This window comes from Vipera berus, assembly GCF_964194415.1.
Source record: "Vipera berus genome assembly, chromosome: Z".
NCBI lineage: Eukaryota > Metazoa > Chordata > Lepidosauria > Squamata > Viperidae > Vipera > Vipera berus.
The window spans coordinates 20,564,561-20,583,428 of record NC_138205.1 but is presented as its reverse complement, the minus strand read 5'-3'; the positions used below and the strand labels follow the sequence as shown (position 1 = coordinate 20,583,428).

General features: G+C 40.9%; 1 protein-coding gene across 1 annotated transcript in view; it reads left to right on the top strand.

The window, feature by feature from the left end:
- The window catches only part of LOC308677737 (protein kinase C and casein kinase II substrate protein 3-like), a 58,056-nt gene extending 41,541 nt beyond the window's left edge, over positions 1-16,515 (top strand). The window contains exons 8-11 of the mRNA XM_081344392.1: positions 52-172; positions 2,787-2,884; positions 10,603-10,697; positions 16,003-16,515. Of these exons, the coding sequence (XP_081200518.1) occupies positions 52-172; positions 2,787-2,884; positions 10,603-10,697; positions 16,003-16,118 (430 nt within the window). The 3' untranslated portion in view covers positions 16,119-16,515. The remainder of the gene's footprint in view (positions 1-51; positions 173-2,786; positions 2,885-10,602; positions 10,698-16,002) is intronic.
- Positions 16,516-18,868: the final 2,353 nt, after the last annotated feature.

The following is an 18,868-nucleotide window of genomic DNA, read 5'->3' as shown; positions in this document are numbered from 1 at the left end:
GTGCACACTTGTATGCGCAATAATCTCATCTCTATTTCTCCTTTTCTTCAGTGTCCAAGCTGTTTACAGTGACTTGCATCAGGCCATTGAGGAGATAAATGACCAAGAGGATCTTAAGTGGTGGCGTAACCGACATGGCCCAGGAATGCCCATGAACTGGCCAAAATTTGAGGTGGGAAGCATTTCTTCTTTAATGGTAGGAGAAGAGCATGCTGCACGTTTACGGACTCCTTCTGGGTTTCCATTTATGCACAGAAAGAAAAATGTCCCAACGTAGTGATACAGATAGTCCTCAACGTACAACGGTTTGTTTAGTGACCATTCAAAGTTACAACGGCCCTGAAAAAAGTGATTTATGACCATTTTTCACACGACCATTGTAGCATCCCCAATGGTCACATGATCAAAATTCAGACACTTGGTAACTGATTCGTATTTATGATGACTGCAGTGTCCTGGGGGGTCATGTGATCCCCTTTTGCAACCTCTGACAAGGAAAGTCAATGGGGAAACCAAATTCACTGAACAGCTGTGTTACTGACTTCACAACTGCAGTGATTCACTTAACAACTGTGGCAAGACAGGTCGTAAAATGGGGCAAAATTTAACTTAACGAATGACTCACTTAGCAACAGAAATTAGGGGCTCAATTGTGTTCATAAATCAAGAACTATCTGTAGTTCCCAGTAAAAAAAAAAGGAATCCACTGTTCAGTTGATTCTAAATCCAGATACTTTCACTTCTCCATGCTGCTTTTTCCCCTCAGAAACAAAGAATTCTTTTTCTTCAGAGCCTTTGGGTTGATAGCCAACTACTGTTTTTAACATCCTCTGTGACAAAACAATTCAGCTGATAGCTAGGGAAATATTTCAGATTGTTTGATAACAGCAGTAATCTCATTTGTCCCTTTTTTGACAAGTTACCAGAAATATCTTGGAAGAAGCAAAGATTTTTGCTTTCATTTAACATCCCATTTACACCTCTTAGCAATTATGGCTTAGTGCCATAAAAATTAGATTATGAGTTAAAAATTAGAGCTAAACCCCACAGCTCGGTTTAAGAATCTCCAGACCCTTCAGGCTGAGACAATCTGATTTATTTAATTATACTATTTGCCTTTGTATTTCTTTCAAGGTAAACTATGGGATTTTACTGTAAAAAAATTCTTAGCACCAAATGGAATATAAAAGACGCCTAAGTTTTAATAGTGCAAAAAATCTTACACCTACATTCTTCTCTAGCATTTTGTATAGTCTGGCAAATGGGGACCGGTTGAAGAAGGCTTCAGGAATCTATTTGTATGGAATACAGAATAACAGAGTTGGAAGGGATCTTGGAGGTCTTGTAGATCTAGTCCAACTCCCTACTCGATCAGGAGAGTTTCTATCATTCTGGACAAATGGCTTTCCAATGCCTATTTAAAACCTCCAATCATGGAGCACCCACAACTTCCGGAGGGAAGCCAGTTCCACTGATTAATTGTCTTTGCGAAATATTAATGGCTTTTGAGAAACAGTCACCAGAGGTAGTTCTCAAATTACAGCCATAATTGGGAGCAGAACTTCCATTGCTAAGTGAGGCAAGCAAATGTGCCCAATTTTACAACCGTTTTTGCAAGGTCATTAAGTGAATCACAAGGTTGTTAATTAAACCCAGCTTCCACCATTGACTTTGCTTGTCGGGAGCTGGCTGGGAAAGTTGCAAATGGCAATCACCTCTCTCTTGGGCACTGCAGCTGTCGTAAATATATGCCAAGTGCCCAAGTTTTGATCATGGGGACACTGTAACAGTCATAAGTACAAGCACCAGTTGTAAATCACTTTTTTCAGCGCCATCTTAATTGAATGATCACTAAACAAATGGCTGTAAGCTGAGGTCTATCTGTATTCCACATAAAGCAAGTAAAAAACCAAATCGCAAAATAATGCAGGTAGTCCTTGACTTACAACAGTTCACTTTAGTGACCGTGCGACGTTACAGTGGCACTGAAAAAGTGACTTATGACCATTTTTCACACTTACAACCGTTGCAGCGTCCCCGTGGTCAAGTGATTTACATTCAGATGCTTGACAACTGACTCACATTTATGACATTTGCGTGTCCCCGGGTCACGTGATCCCCTTTCGTGACCTACTGGCAAGCAAAGTCAATGGGGAAACCAGATTCACTTAACAACCACATTACTAATTTAACAACTGCAATGATTCACTTAACAAATGTGGCAAGAAAAGTCGTAAAATGGGGCAAAATTCACTTAAGAAATTTCTCACTTAGCAACAGAAATTTTGGGCTCAATTGTGGTCATATGTTGAGGACTACCTGTACCAAAAATTGTTGGGGGCACTACAAAAATAATAATAAACAAATTGCCCAGCATGTTTTGATGGAAATTTTTTCTCAGGGGAAATGTATTACTTTATTAAAATTCCATACATTTTTCAATCCTTTTTTGGAAGGGGAGATTTTATGTTTCTCCTTTGGACTAGCTGCCATCTGTCTCCAGAGATAATTTCTTGCTGGAAAATCCACTTCACCTATGTCCAAAATATTATAATGCTTTTTGTGTTGTGGTGATTAGAGACTTCCTGCGGGTGACTGACAGATCCAGCTACCCAAGAAGATAATAAATATCTACAAAGTTCTGCATATCGCAAGGCTGCCCTTTTGATTCCTAACCCCTTTCAACTTTTCTTCCTCTTTTTCATTCTGAATGAGGTGCCCTCAAGAAATACAGCCTAATTTAGATTTGACATTTTCCCTTCTTCCTCTTGTCTCCTGCTATCCAGGATTGGAGTCCTGATTGTGAGCGCCCACAAGTGAAGGTCAGGAAAACAAAAGAACCAGAGAAAGTGACACCCTGCAAAATCTCCCCTTCCAAGAGCTGGTGAGTTGTGTCTCCCCCTCCTTCCTCTTCCTTCTTGCCCTCCAAAATCAGTGAAAGAGATAAAACAATAAAATAATGTTGGACAATGTGTTCATTGTAGTATCCATCCTCTGAACTCAATAAATCTCATCTTCTTAGGACAGGGGTAGGCAACCTTGGCTCTTTTACGACTCGTGGACTTCAACTCCCAGAATTCCTGAGCCAGCTATGCTGAGGAGAAAGGGAGAGCTTTCCAAGCTGAGCCATGCTGGCTCAGGAATTCTGGGAGTTGAAGTCCACAAGTCATGAAAGAGCCAAGGTTGCCTACCCCTGTCCTAGGATAAGACCTTTCCTTTGAATGATTGCTAATTGATTAAAAACCTGAAGGCACAGAATAAGAATGGATGGGCACTTTCCCCAGTTTTGGGGGTGGGAACAGCAGCTGGAATGATTTTGTGTTACCTACATGTTGCCCAAGTTTTCAGAGATGATTATAAATAAGGTGGTGAAGACTGGACATAATTATGAAGTGATTGAATGGTCAAATGGCAACTATGATCCAGTTTAAATAAGTGTAATGTGATGCCTCAGTGGGGCAGAAAACCCTAACGTTGCATAAACCCAGAGATGATTTAAGCTGTTTGTGACCAACTGAAAAAGGGTATTGGCCTCAAATGGAGAACTCGGTGAAAACATCAGCTCAATGTGTAACGCGGGTGAAAAAAAATCAAATCCCATCATTAAGGGCCACAAGGAAAAGGACTGAAAATTGCCAACATTGTAAAGCAATAACACAAATCTATGTTACATCTACAGCCAGAATACCATATATAGTTCTGACTGCCAGGTTTAAAAAGGATAGGTAAAGGTAAAGGTTCCCCTGCACATGCGTGCTAGTCGTTTCTGACTCTAGGGGCCAGTGCTCATCCCCATTTCAAAGCCGAAGAGCCAGCGCTTGTCCGAGGACATCTCCGTGGTCGTGTGGCCAGCATGACTAGACGCCAAAGGGGCATGGAACGCTGTTACCTTCCCACCGTAGTGGTCCCTATTTTTCTACTTGCATTTTTACGTGCTTTCGAACTGCTAGGTTGGCAGAAGCTGGGACGAGTAACAGGCGCTCACTCTGTTATGCGGCACTCGGGATTCGACCCACCAAACTGCCGATCTTCTGATCGACAAGCTCAGTGTCCTAACCCACTGAGCCACCGCGTCCCTTCTTAAAAAGGATACATTAAACAAACAAACAAAAGTGCAAAAGAGAACACCCAAATGATCTGGGGAATCAAACATTCTTTCTGCCAGAAAAAAATTGGAATACTTGAACTTGAAAAGAGGAGGAAGATGCCTGATTGTGTGTATGAAAATGGCATGTGGCATAGAAAAGCCCTAACTCTTAAGACATTAGGGTCAGAGGTCACCCAGTGAAACTGAGGAGATTTAGAAAAGAAAAAAGCAAGGGCTTCCTTATAGACCAAATAATTAAAGTATTATGAGGTACAGCAATAGCCACAGATTTGGATAGTTTTGAAAGTCACTGGGTATCTTGGCATGGGGGGGGCATCAGAGGAACAATGGGGAGAGGGAGGAACAAGGACTTCAGAGACATCTGGTTGACCCCTGGAAAGTTGTGGGGTGCTATAGCAGGGTAGTAGTGATCAAGACGCTCTTCTATGAGAATTCTTGCAACCTCGTAAACTAAGTGAATAATCCTTGGCAACAGCAGGAAACCTGTAATTAAGAAAGGGTGATTTGCCTAGAGCCACTTACTTGTCTGATTAATGCACCACACCAGCCTATAGTTTGCTTAATCATTATCAAATAAGCCACATTTGGCTGGGTTCATGCTGAACCATAAAGCACAGTACACAAAACAGGATGGTTGGATTCACACAATATGTCAGTGTGGTTTTGGCTTAGTAGCTGTGACACTGCTGAACTTCTTCTTCTTCTTCTTCTTCTTCTTCTTCTTCTTCTTCTTCTTCTTCTTCTTCTTCTTCTTCTTCTTCTTCTTCTTCTTCTTCTTCTTCTTCTTCTTCTTCTTCTTCTTCTTCTTCTTCTCCTCCTCCTCCTCCTCCTCCTCCTCCTCCTCCTCCTTCTCCTTCTAAAAAAAAAAATTGAGCCAGACCCTCCCTGACTGATAGTCTAGTCCAGTGATTCTCAATTTCTGCAACTTTAAGCTTTGTGGACTTCAACTCCCAGAATTCCCCCAGTCAGTACGTTGCATCATATATTCTCATATTTTCCATTTATCATTAATACTGTAGGTACAAGTGGAAGTGGAAAGTCACTTCTCACCCGTGAGCAAAGTCAAAGGATGCCTTCCTTGGCATTGCTACAGATATTCCAACCTAACCTGACATTGAAAGTTTTGGATCTAATGAAGTCTCTTCTCTTCCCAAATACCATCCCTGACTGGCTGCAGGGCTTGCCTTGCCCTTCAACCTGCTTGGATGCCCAGGTCTTTGAGACAGTTCCACTTGACTCCACAGGGGGCATTTTTTATTTATTTCTGAATGCATAACAGTTCACTCGACTTGAAAGGAGGTCACCGCAGCGAGGTCAGTCAGAAAACATGCAGTTTCTTGTTTAACACCACAAAGATTGAAATGGGCATGAGAATGGCAGAGCAGACCCATGAGCCAATCTCTTGATGTTTTTGAATTGCTACTTGATAAAGTGTCTGTAAGAATCTGTGCCTGATCAGAGAGGGAACATTTCACAGCTATGCAATTTATTAAACTTTAATGTGGTTAGCTGGTTTTGTGTACTGTGCTATCCTTGCAAGTATGGTTTACTGATTTTTAAAAACTATATCTTGACATAATATGTGATGTCAACTGCTTGGGTTAGTAACCATGATTAAGGCTTAGCTACATATGCAGACCTAGCCAACTGTATTTCATAAGCCATTATTTTAAAACAGTTGCTACAATGTACATGTCACATTTCTATGTATAGGATCACATGCATATTTGAATATTTCTTGTTGCGCCTTCATTATAGTACAATAATGCTCTAAAATGTGTATTGGACCCACGAGAGAAGAAAACAGGAATCATAGCTGTGCCAACAGCAGCTCTGCAGTGGGAATGTGTGTTTATTCAACTTCTTGCAGCTTGTCCTTCTCCAATCGGATTTTGAACCTCTGAAAATGCTTTTCAGGGGGGAAAAATTAAACATTAGTATCAAGACATGATTCATCTGTGGTTTGATCCTAAGAAAACCCCTGAATGCTCTTTCAAGTATTCAGCAAATTTTATAATATGTGCTAGGAGATGAATGTGATAATTAAAGAGAGATTTACTCTCCGTTGCTGTGTTGTTATTATAACATGAATGATGACAAGAAGACACTACTTCTGGTTTGGATTTAGTTTTATTTGGAAGGGATCTTTCAGGTTGTGATATTTTATAAAACTTTGCTGTATTTACAAATATCCAGGCTGAACTTAATTATTCCATTAGACAACAAAATCCACACTCCTCTACAGCCATTTTAGAAATTTGTGCAGATTTTTTTTTCTGCAGTAAGTGATTTTGAATTTTATGATTTACTTAAACTTAAGCTTTCCAAAGAATGAAGTCTTAAGTTTGCTTTCAGAGTCAAGGAATATTTGAAGACTGATTTTGCTCCTTTACTTCCCTTAAGAGAGCAATATCTACTAGGCAATGCAGCCTAACAATTACAGAGCTGAAATATATTCTCTCTGCTTAATTATGTCAACAACGCATGCAAAAGTACAGGTAGTCCTTGAGTCACAACCATAATGGAGCCTGCAATTACGGTGATAAATTGTGACAATCAGAAAGTGAGTCATAACCAAACCTGATTTTACAGTTTTTTAATGGCGGTCATTAAGTGAAAATTAAGGTAATTAAGTGAACTCATTGTTTGGTATGGGGCAGTTTTTGTCAGAAACCAGAAGTAAACTCCGGTTTCCAGCAAAAAGATTGTAAATCATGGTTGTGTGACCATAGGGCACTGCAAATGGCCATAAATGTGGGTGAGTTGTCACACTGTCAAAATGCAGTCATGTGTGGACTTCCGCTTTGCCGCTGCAGCCACCGCAGATGTTCGGAAGGTGAGCTCTGTCTTTCACGTCTGATTTTGCACCACTGGGGGACCCTGGAAAGTGGCAACCAGCAAGGAGGGGATCCCCACTTGATCGTGGTAGGGCAGTAGCCCTTACGCTTGATCTAGGGCAGCCCTCCAAACCGGCGGACGAAAGACCGGCCATAGCAATATGGCTTGTCACTAGGCTGCAGACAGCCGAAGTCAAATTTACCACCAGGCGCCTACAAAGCAGCGTGGATGAGACTGGGTGAGATCTACCTCTCTTCAATCCTAACTATTTTTCCCACCTGTATAAGCTGCCCAAAGTATTTTCCCCACTGTGAGAGAGGGAAAAGAGAGTCTATCCCTCCTCTAAAAACAGCAGTGACTGACTATCCAGGGGAGTTTAAAACATTGTAAGAATAACCTGACTGACTGGATCTTTATCTTTCTAAAATTTGTGGACTAAAAGATTTCTTATTCTTATTGAAGGTTTGGGTTTTTACTACAAAAAGAAGTAAAATTGGACAACAGATTATAAAAATTTTGGACTAAAAAAAACCTTAAATGGTATGGGCGACATCTTGTGGCTAAACCTGATATTACAATCTGTCATTGCCTAAAAGAGACTTGGCTTGAAGCCCAGACTATACATAAGACTGCAACCTTCACAGATATCAGCTGTGAGAAGCCTAGCTATGTTCTATACTCAATGACAAAACTATTTTCATTCTCTGATTGTATAGCTTTCAACTTAACACTCTACTAAGAGAACATGGATGAAGATCAGGAACAGATTCTCTTTATGTTGAACATAATTCATGAAACTATTCTTAAAGCTACTGATGAAATAAGAAGCTACAGAAAAGAACAAGATGTCAACCTAGATATACGAACCCAAACTTTGATTACAACTAAAGAATTAACTACACAGAATGTAGTAGAAGAAGTGGAATAATTAAATACTATGATAAAAGATTCAATTGACCAACAAACACAGGTAATGGAAAACCCAGAAAAGAGACTGACAACATGGAAAAGGGAAAAGACTTTCTATATAAACCAGAAGAATCCTGAGGATCAAGAAGAACAGAAGGGAAGATAAACATTTCAGGACAACTACATCGAGATGGAAAAATAGAGAGACGATTTATTAGTCCTTTCAAAAAAATGGCGACCCGATGGCCTTTTCTACTTCAAACAATATATATAATAATATGGGGAGATCTATTTGATGACTTAAAAGCACAGACATGGAAGGCGAGTTGCCAAAGAAAGCAAGCTAGAATAAGGCTGAAGAAAATTGGGGTTTTGACTTATTAGTGAGAATTAAAATAGAACATACTCAAATAGACAAGATGTGTACTTTGAATACTAGATTTTGTTATGAGCTGAGATAAAGAAAACTTTGGTCATTTAAAACTTGGAAGTATAAATATTAAAAGTTAAATTAGAATATTGATTTGCTTATAAAGTTTGAATGCAAAAATAATTAAGATATATATAAGCTAAAAAAGAAAGTTATTTTTATTTAATTGATATAATAAGAATTGTACTAGTTTAAACATGAGACAGTAAACACTAAGGGGAACAGAGAGGAAATATTTAATGTAATAGCTTGAGATTTGTACTAAAGATCTTTGTATGTTATTGATCGATTAACTCAGCCGCCACGCTGCTTTTTAAATATTTAAATGTAAAAGTAGAAAATCAATAAAACTTTTTTTAAAAATGCAGTCATGTGACTATGGTGGAAAATACGAATATCAGAACTTTGGAACTGGGTCATAAGCAGGTTTTGACGGAGGCCATCGTAACTTCGAATAGTCACTAAGCAACCAATCGTAAATCGAGGACTACCAGTACAAGAGCAGGCAGCTAGATGGAATAAAATGCTAACTTCAAAATTAAACCTGTTCTCAATTTATCCTAAGACAGGAACCATTTTCCCCCAAGAATAAGCACTTCCCTTCTTAGCAAGGTTACAAGGCCCAAGCAATTTTGGAGCATAAAATGAGAGATTAGAAACCCAATAGTGGAATAACCATGAAAAGGATTTTTTTTAAAAAAAATAACGAAGTCAACAAAGGAAAGATTTGCAAGGATAGTTTCACTGCAAGCAGTTTGTAAATGCAGATTCAGTCATCCAGGCCAAAAGTCTCAATTTTAATAAACGGTCCAGTTGCTATGATTTAACCTTTTTGCAAGCAGTTCTGTGAAGCTGAGATCTGTTTGCCAAAATCAGTAATTCGTAAGTAATCCAAGCAAACAAAGAGACAGAGGTACAGAATTAGAATGTAGATAAAATTACCCTTGTAAAAAATGAAATCTCCTTCACAAGATTAATTAAGCAGCCTGTCACAATTTTATCCACTTCCTGGTTTTCTAGGCCCAGTGACATTAAATCTGTTCTCAGGGACCTGGCGATCCATGTCTCTTGCAGACCCCCAAGCCAAGACTTCTTGAAACCAAGGAATTACAAGTAGTTCTCGACTTACAATCATTTGTTTAGTGACTGTTCAAAGTTACAACAGAACTGGGGAAAAAAAGTAACTTACAACAAGTTCTCATCCACATGATCATTATAGTATCCTTGTGGTCAGGTAATCAAAATTCGGGTATTTGGCAACTGGCATGTATTTATGACGGTTGCAACATCCCGGGGTTATGCGATCACCATTTGCGACCACAGCCAACTTCCAACAAGCAAAGTCAATGGGGGAAGCCAAATTCGCTTAAGGACCACATGATTCAATTAACAACTGCAATGTTCACTTAGCAACCATGGCCAAAAAGATTGTAAAATTGGGCATGATTCACTTAATAACCACTGTGTTTTGCAGTGGAAATTCTGGTCCATAAGTCAAGGACTAACTAGAATCTCTAACTTCTTCTTCCTGGAATCTCATCTTGGAAAGACAGTCCCTGTATTTATGGAGTCCTTAAGAGAGTTCTAGGGACGTGGTGGCTCAGTGGGTTAGGACGCTGAGCTTGTCAATCAGAAGGTCGGCAGTTTGGCAGGTCGAATCCCGAGTGCCGCGTAACAGAGTGAGCGCCTGTTACTCGTCCGAGCTTCTGCCAGCCTAGCAGTTTGAAAGCACGTAAAAATGCAAGTAGAAAAATAGGGACCACTACGGTGGGAAGGTAACAGTGTTCCGTGCGCCTGTGGTGTCTAGTCATGCCGGCCACATGACCACAGAGACGTCCTCGGACAAGTGCTGGCTTTTCGGCTTTGAAATGGAGATGAGCACTGGCCCCTAGAGTTGGAAACGACTAGCACGCATGTGCTTTACCTTTTTACCTTAAGAGAGTTCAGCTGGCTAGTAGGCCATCCAAGATTAAGAATCCCTTTAACTATTTAGAACTTCAGTCCTTCGTTAGTTCCTACATTTATAATTCTCACTCACATGATTAAGCAAAGAAATGACCAGATGCTAACATTTGCAATGGCTCCACAGAAATCCAGATGTATATCTCTATTTGGCTATGAAGTTCACTTGGTGATCTTCCATAAGTCAATGCTTCATACTTCACATTAAGCTATAATGCAATAACACCTAATATTTGTGGCTTACCATGTTAGATTGCCTTTGCCTCTTGTTGGATAAGCGGAAAGATTAGGGTAGGTGTAATAAGCAAAGGTTGAACAAGGTCACTTATAGTCACATTTTCTCTCCTTTCTACAGTCCGAAGCCAGCACCTGCACCAATACCAGGCCAACGGGTTCGTGCCGTGTACGATTATATTGGTCAGGAGGCAGATGAGCTAAGTTTCAAGGCAGGTGAGTGTTATCGTCGTAATTCTTCCACACAGTGTCAAAGGGAGCCTCATCTCTGCAGAGACTGGCTGGTATTAAAATGGATATGAATCTGTTCCTCCGGAAATGGACTCTTTTTTTCCCTTCTCGTGTCATCTATATTCTTTCATTCTCTTCATTTTCCCATAAGAAATTCTAAGCATGGGGTTAAGCTATTGATTGCTCTAAAACAATTGTTCTAAAACTGTTGGGGAAACTCTCAGCCAGGCTGGAAGGAGGAGTCAAGCAAGGGCATAGCTTGGAGTCTTTGTGTAGCTGCAAGTGGCATAAGCTTCACACACACACACACACACACACACACAAAAGATCCATGAAGCCTTCTCTAGTCGTTCCCAGGGGAAGGCAAGCTTTCTGGTGAGATTCTTAGAATACAGTGGTAGATAGTAAAGTTACTGGCTTTTGTTATTCATGAATCGACTAAGGGTCAGGAGATAAGTGTCATTTCCAGTTACAAGGGTGATAGGTACAGCCTTATTCATCTCGTATTATTTTTTCCTATACCAAAGTGGTCAGTATTAACTGAGAATAGTCCTGCCTCTCCCCACGACTCCTCCGTACAGCTTAGATACAATGCTATCTACCAGCTCTTCAAATGACAGAAAACGATACGTAGCATAACACTTGTTAGCCCACTGTTGACCTTTATTCTGCCATAGAAGAGTGCCATTAAATGGTATCCTCGTTTACAGTGAACTAAGGAAAGGACATGGAGGGTTCTACTGACTTTGGTTTCCTTCTGCCCCATTAAACATACCAGCCAGTGAGGAAACATCCATCAATCCCTGGACTTGAATGGGTTGAGGCTGGGTAACCGGTGAGTTTTGACAGAAGATTTAGACCAAGGATGAGGTTCTGTTTGTTAGGGGTTGTTCCAGCCAGGGCTGAGAGGGGTGGTAGTAGGTGTTATGTATGGGGATAATAAAATATAGCAACAGCTCAGTGTGACCATCAGGTGGCGCTGTACCATATCTGGATTGGCTGGTAGCGCTCAGCGGGAAAACCTAAATAAGGGATTGGCTATCAGTGCACCTGGCCAAGTATATAAGGGGGTACAGGTAACCCCTTTGTTCTGTTCGATACTGCTACCAATAAAGTGCTGCCATGCTGAATCCTTTGTCTGTCGTCCGACCATGCGGCCAAGAACCCACTACACAATAGTAGGCGTGCAATTTTATCCAGACAAGAAACACAACCGAGGGTGCTAGATTTATCTTTATTGTAACTTTGGGTTTGGGTTTTGATCTGTTTTTTGTGCTCTTTGAGGCATTGTTGAGGCTTAGCAACTTCCTGAATTAGTCCCTGCAGTTTTCTTGGCAAGATTTTGGAAGTGGTGTGCCTTGACATGCTTCCTTGAACTGAGAAGGTAAAGATTGGCCTAAAGTCATCCAGCTGGCCCAGTGCCTTAACCGCTACCCCAAACTGGCTCTCTGTTGTAAGGTTACATTAAAACAATCTTGCCAGGTTAAAGTATTCTCCCCTTCTTTAATTTCCCAAAAAAAATCTAGGGAGGGTCCCTTCTGAAGCATCTCCCGCACCATTCCCCCTTCTGTGGCTGAAATATCTTTTCCATGGCGATTGTCCCATTTTGAGATTCTCCCTTCCAAAGTCATTCCTCCATACCAGGGGTAGGCAACCTCGGCTCTTTTATGTCTCATGGACCTCAACTCCCAGAATTCTGGGAGTTGAAGTCCATGAGTCATAAAAGAGCCGAGGTTGCCTACCCCTGCTCCATACCATCTAGATGAGATGGGCAGCGTACAAATCAAATCATAAACAAACAAATAAACAAATACAGGTGGCAGGAGAAAGGGGGAGCTGTCTCTTTTTCACTAGCCTCCAACCCTAGGGCTCTCATTCGTTGCCCACTGGGTGGGTAAAGACCTGACTGCCTCCTTCTCTACAATTCCACTCAGCCTGGGGAGCTGCTGGTAAGGCTGAGAGGGGTGGCAGGAGAAGAGGGCATTAGGATTCTTGGGACACAGGCTAGACCAGACATGTCAAACACAAGGCCCGGGGGCCAGATCCGGCCCGCGAAGTGGTTTCATGTGGCCCCCAAAGCCATCCTGGAAACAGTGAGGGAACGGCCCCCACTGCCTTGGCCCTGGCCCAGACCCTCCTTCTGCCAGAGACCCTCAGATCTGTCCCACTCCTGCCCAGGCCCCCATAGTCACCCTTGATGCCAATGATGTAGAGCTGGCCATGCCCACCCAGTAGGCCATACGCACTCCAGCTGTGCCCACCCAGTAGGCCGCGCCCACCCTGGCCATACCCACCTGGCCCCCCGAGGGCAACCACAATGCTGATGTGGCCCTCAATGAAATTGAGTTTGACACCCCTGGGCTAGACTTAAACTTTATCCATTCCCACCCTCGCAGTACTGAAAAGTGCCTTATTTTCACTACAGCTGGCAGTAGGGACATTTTAATTTGGACTTGCATAAGGCAGGTAAGATTAAAGTGCTCCTACTTCTTTCCTCTCACAACCCGATTGAATATTTATTTATGCAGATTCTAATGGGGAATCTGCCTTTCGTCCAACTGTGGCTGGTCAGCAGACTAGCTGAGTTTCTTTGGCCAGGAGACCATGACCAAGTTAGGGTCTTCTCCTCCTTTTTGTGGGCAGAGGGGAACACTAATACAGCTAGTCCTCGACTTACAACAGTTTACTTAGTGATGTTCGAAGTCACAACGGCACTGGAAAAAGTGACTTCTGACTGTTCTTCACGCAACCGTTGCAGCATCACCATGGTCACGTGATCAAAATTCAGACACTTGGCAACTGACTGATATTTATGACGGTTGCAGTGAATCATGTAATCTGTCATGGTTCCGACAGATGAAACTCTTCAAAAAACTTCGAGGCATTGTTTACCTTTAAAGAATCTTTATTCGAGTAGCATAACATCGGCACTTACATAGTCGAAGCCAAAATCTGAATTCCCCTCCCCTGGGCATATAGTATCAAAGCACAATTCCCTCCTCTAATTAACAGTCATAAATCACATTCTCCAATTAGTCTGAAATGCAGGCTTTCCTTCCAGTTCTCCAACCCAAGTCTTATCATCTCTTATTTCAATAACCTTGGTTCACACACTAGTTACAGTATTGTTATGTCTAACTAAACTCCCATGCACATTCCTCCTCCTCCCCCACCCTATCATCTAATTCTAACTCTAATTCTAAGAGTAAAACATAACAAGGAAAATGGTTGCATCTCCATATGTTGTCAAAGCAAAAACATCCGATGTTAGCAGTGTTGACATAATCATCTTTTGCAACCTTCTGGCAAGCAAAGTTAATGGGGAGGCCAGCTCCACTTAACAACCGTGTTACTTACTTAACAACTGCAGTGATTCACTTGACAAATGTGGCAAGAAAGGTTGTAAAATGGGGCAAAACTCACTTGACAGATGTCTTGCTTAGCAACAGAAATTTTGGATTCAATTGTGGCCATAAGTCGAGGACTACCAATAATATTCATGAACGAGGCAGATGTCTTACAAACCAGACATAGAAGGCAAATATCATGCCTACTACATCCAGCGTCAGAGTTGTTACTGTTTTCCAGATCTCCAAGATGCTTCAAGCCTCAACTATCTCTGTCTCTTGTTCTAGATAGAACATAGACTCATGCGCGTACGTCATTTCATCCTCTTATTCAGGCTCAGCAAGGCACATGTGGCTCATTTTCTCAAAGCTGTGGGGGCTGATTCCCCAGAGATCTTGCCCAAACATTAGCTTTCCTTGAGGAAACATCAAGACTCTGGGCCATTAACAAGCAATCTTCTGAACAAAGGCATGGCTAACCAGCAATCACCATGCTATTGTGAAAGTATTGTAACACCACAAGAACAACCAGTTTAGCTACAGTTGCCTACTCGTAGGCATAATTGAATTGGTGGGCATGCTGGCTCCCTTGAGCAATAGCTAACCTGAATTGGGAATTAAGGAAATTGCAATCCACCATATCTGAAGAGTTCCAGGAAGGGAAAGACCATTCTAAACATCTGATTGATTTCAGTCTGCTTTTAGCTAGCAAAAATAGATGGTGTAATATAACTTCTTATTTTTGATACGTTGGAGCATAAGATGGCTGGTTTTGAAATTGTGTGTTTTTCTTTTTTCTTTTACTTAAAATTCATGTTAAAAAAGATGCAGAGAGAAAGATGGGTCTGAAAAAGGATGCAATAAACAAGACGACAAAAAATGTTACCATACAAAACCTTTTTATTTTTCTCTTTTGTTAAAAAAACATAACAAAACAAAAAATTCATTGCTCCAAATCAGATCTACAGTTTTTCTTCCAGTAATGTATGTTAATTCTTTTGGTAAGTCTTCATGCTTGCACAATCCACCCTTTTGCCTTAATAGATTCTAAATTAATCTCTGGGAATATAGCCAAGAAGAACATATGTGTTTTCAACAAATAGTAATCAATCCAGAATCATATTAAAAATCCGCCTATTCTAAATGTAACAATAGCAGAACAAGGCTGGAATTAACAATAGTAGTACTGTTTATACAGATTGTTGGTTAATTAGTTCCTTACAATAACATTAATAAACATTTAAATGTTTTTCACTGTATTTGGATACCATGTTGAAAAAAATGTTTCTGGAAAGCAACCTAGAAATCCTTCTTATTTCAAAATATATACCAAACCATTTTCTAATACAGGTAGTCCTCAACTTACGATGACAATTCAGTCAACTTTTGTTAAGTGAGCTTTGTCCCATTTTAGGACCTTTCTTGCCATGGTTGCTAAGTGAATCACTATGACATGGTTTTGATAGATGAGACCAATTAAAACAGAACTCCAAGCCTTGAGTTTTCCTCTAAGAACATGTTTATCTTGTCGCAACCGAAACAAGCAAAATGGCTTCGGCCTGGTCCATTGCAAGGTTGACACACTGCAGTTGTTAAGTTAGTAACACAGTTGTTAAGCGAATTTGGCTTCCCCATTGACTTTGCTTGTCAGAAGGTTGCAAAAGGGGATCACGTGACCCCGGGACACTGCAACCGTCATAAATATGACCCAGTTGCCAAGCATCTGAATTTTGATCAGGGGATCATGGCGATGTCATAAGGGTGAAAAACAGTGATGAGTCCCTTTTTTCAGTACCGTTGCAACCTCAAATGGTCGCTAAATGAACTGTGGTAAGTTGAGGACTACCTGGTTTATGGAGGTTGATAGCAGATCAGTTTATTGACTCAAACTGTTTCATTATCTGCAATAATTTATGAGATTCTCCTCTGCCGTTTCTTTCCAGGAGAGCTTCTCACCAAATTGGAAGATGAGGATGAACAAGGCTGGTGCAAAGGAGTGACTGACAGTGGACATGTGGGCCTCTACCCTGCCAACTACATGGAACCCGTACAGGGTTAGATAGGGCAAAAAACGGGGGGAGGGGGGAGGGACTTACCCAATCAATAAAATTACATCTATGTGTAGTTTGCATTTCTGAGATCACATTTTCCAAGGCAGAATGATGCAAAATTCAGTTTCTTCAGAGATCCAGTTGCAAGTTCCTAGCCTGTGCAGGTGCAAAGTTCACCCCGAAAACTCTGTGGGAAATGCTAGTGAAATCTCACAAGCTGCAGTGGGTTGGTGGGTGGGTTCACATGAAACCTCACATGGGTGGTTCTGGCTTCTGCATTCAGCATAGCTTTTTGTCCTTCCCTTTAGTTGTAGAATAAATGAATTGCAAAGCAAGCCCTCTGAAGCTCCATTTACATATTGTATTCACCGAAAGGAAGTCTTTCATCATTTTGAGGGTGGCACAAATTGGTAAAATAGGCCTGAAGAATAAAGACTCGGAAACAAAGCTGGGTAAAGATATAGCCACCAGATTGCTCTACATACCACTTGTAACATAAACACACACTCATATACATTTACTGGACACATACATCCGGTCTGATTTACTTCTCAGTGTGCCTGCAGATTTTTATGTGCTTACGTAGTTATTCATCTTTTCTTCTTGTGTCTCTGACACACAAACAAATCAAGCTGCCTTAAAACTCTCCTTTATTTGCCACAGAGATTGAAACCACCCTGCCCTGAAGGGCTGGTCAAACTTTACAAGAAGCACAAGAAAGATGTCTCGCAATCCCACAAATTCTCTTTAGTCATTTCTTAATCCAAAGATCAGACACACGTGAGAGGAATGTACATTTGAAAATTGTCCTCACATGGCAAGTTAGTGAAGTATAGGAAATTCGTAGGATCCAATCACACTGTTGCTTCAACACCATGAGAGGAATGTACATTTGAAAATTGTCCTCACATGGCAAGTTAGTGAAGTATAGGAAGTTTGTAGGATCCAATCACACTGTTGTTTCAACACCTCCCTGGATGACTGATATTTGGGGAAGAAAAAGTATTCAGAGGCAACTGCTGTCCACTTTTCGAAGTATACTCCATCCACTAAAGCGTGAAAACAAGGCTGAGACAACTAAGATGAATATGTGAACATCTGTGGGGATTTTTTAAAAAGATTTGATCTTTTAGATCTGTGGAGTTTGGAAAATAAAAAATAAATAAGCATGGTGGCCAATTTTAGTTTTCTTTTTGTTTCCAAGATTCTACTCCTTATGACCCACAAATGTAATCTTAAAAATATGTGGGTGGGCCTGATGAACTCCAGTTGGTCTACCTGTGACTTGTTCCAGCGTTTTATTTAACCTTTTCTCAAGGTATCATCACACCTGATGATTGTCTGTGAGCTGCACTAACATAACTTCCTAGGATGAATTGGGGCATTGGCACCCAAGGCCTTGCCTTGCGCCTTCAGCAACAACACCTGACCTGAGCAATGCCGCCTTCTGTGTTCAGCAGCTGAGCTGAGTTCGTTCCAGCTCAGCTATGATTCATTTGAAAAACAGAGATGGCGATTTTTTTTTCTTCTGTGATGAGTGCTGCTATGCTATGCTACGCTACGCTACGCTACGCTACACTGTGTGGTGCGGTGTGGTGTGATGTGATGCCGTGCCATGCCACGCTACTCTATGCTATGCTATGCTATGCTATTCAGAAGCACAGGTCTGGTTGGCAGGAGCTCTCAACTCAATCCACTCCAAGGTATACATTCAAATGAACCTCTCTTCCTTCCTCACAGAGGTTCAGATGTTATAGGATCAGAATAATAACAGAATAACAGAGTTGGAAGCTCAAGCAGGAGACCTTGGACCTGTCCAATCTCTTCTTTAAAACCCATCAGCCATTCCACTGATTAATTAATTGTTCTAACTGTAAGGAAATTTCTCCTTAGTTCTAAGTTGGTTCTCTCCTGGATTAGTTTCCATCCGTTGCTTCTTGTCTTGCCTTCAGGTACTTTGGAGAATAGTCTGACCCCCTGCATCTTTGTGGCAGCCCCTCAAATACTGGAACAGTACTATCATGTCACCCCCTAGTCCTTGTTTTCATTAGACTAGATCACAGGTCTGCAACCCGCGGCTCCAGAGCCACATGCGGCTCTTTCAGCTGTCTCCTGCGGCTCCCAGTCCTCTGCCATGTGCAGTCTAAAAAAAAAAGTGGGACTAAAAAAGTTCAACCAATCAATTCAAATATGCAGGGTAGGTGCATATCTCACCTTGGCTCCACTCTTCAGTCAAACCCTGTTCTGCACATGCACACATGTATGCGCATGTGCACACATTTTTTTGCGGCTCCCAGTTTTTCCTTTTGTGAGGGAACCGGTTCCGAGTGGCTCTTTCACTGTTTCAGGTTGCTGGCCCCTGGACTAGACATAGCCAAATTCTGCAACTGTTCTTCATATATTATAGCCTCCAGTCTCCTAATTTTATTGCTCTTCTCTGTGTTCTTTCCAGAATCTCAACATCTTTTTTTATATGGTGGTGACCAAAACTGGATGCAATATTCCAAGTATGGTCCTACCAAGACATTATGAATCACATTGGGACACTATTAATTCACAGATTTTCAGAACGATAGAAGGATGGCGCCCGGATGTCTCTTAGCTCTCCCTTATAGAAACCTTTCTATTTTATTATTTTATTTTATTTTATTTTATTTTATTTTATTTTATTTTATTTTATTTTATTATTATTTTATTTTATTTTATTATTTTATTTTATTTTATTTTATTTTATTTTTTATTATTTTATTATTTTATT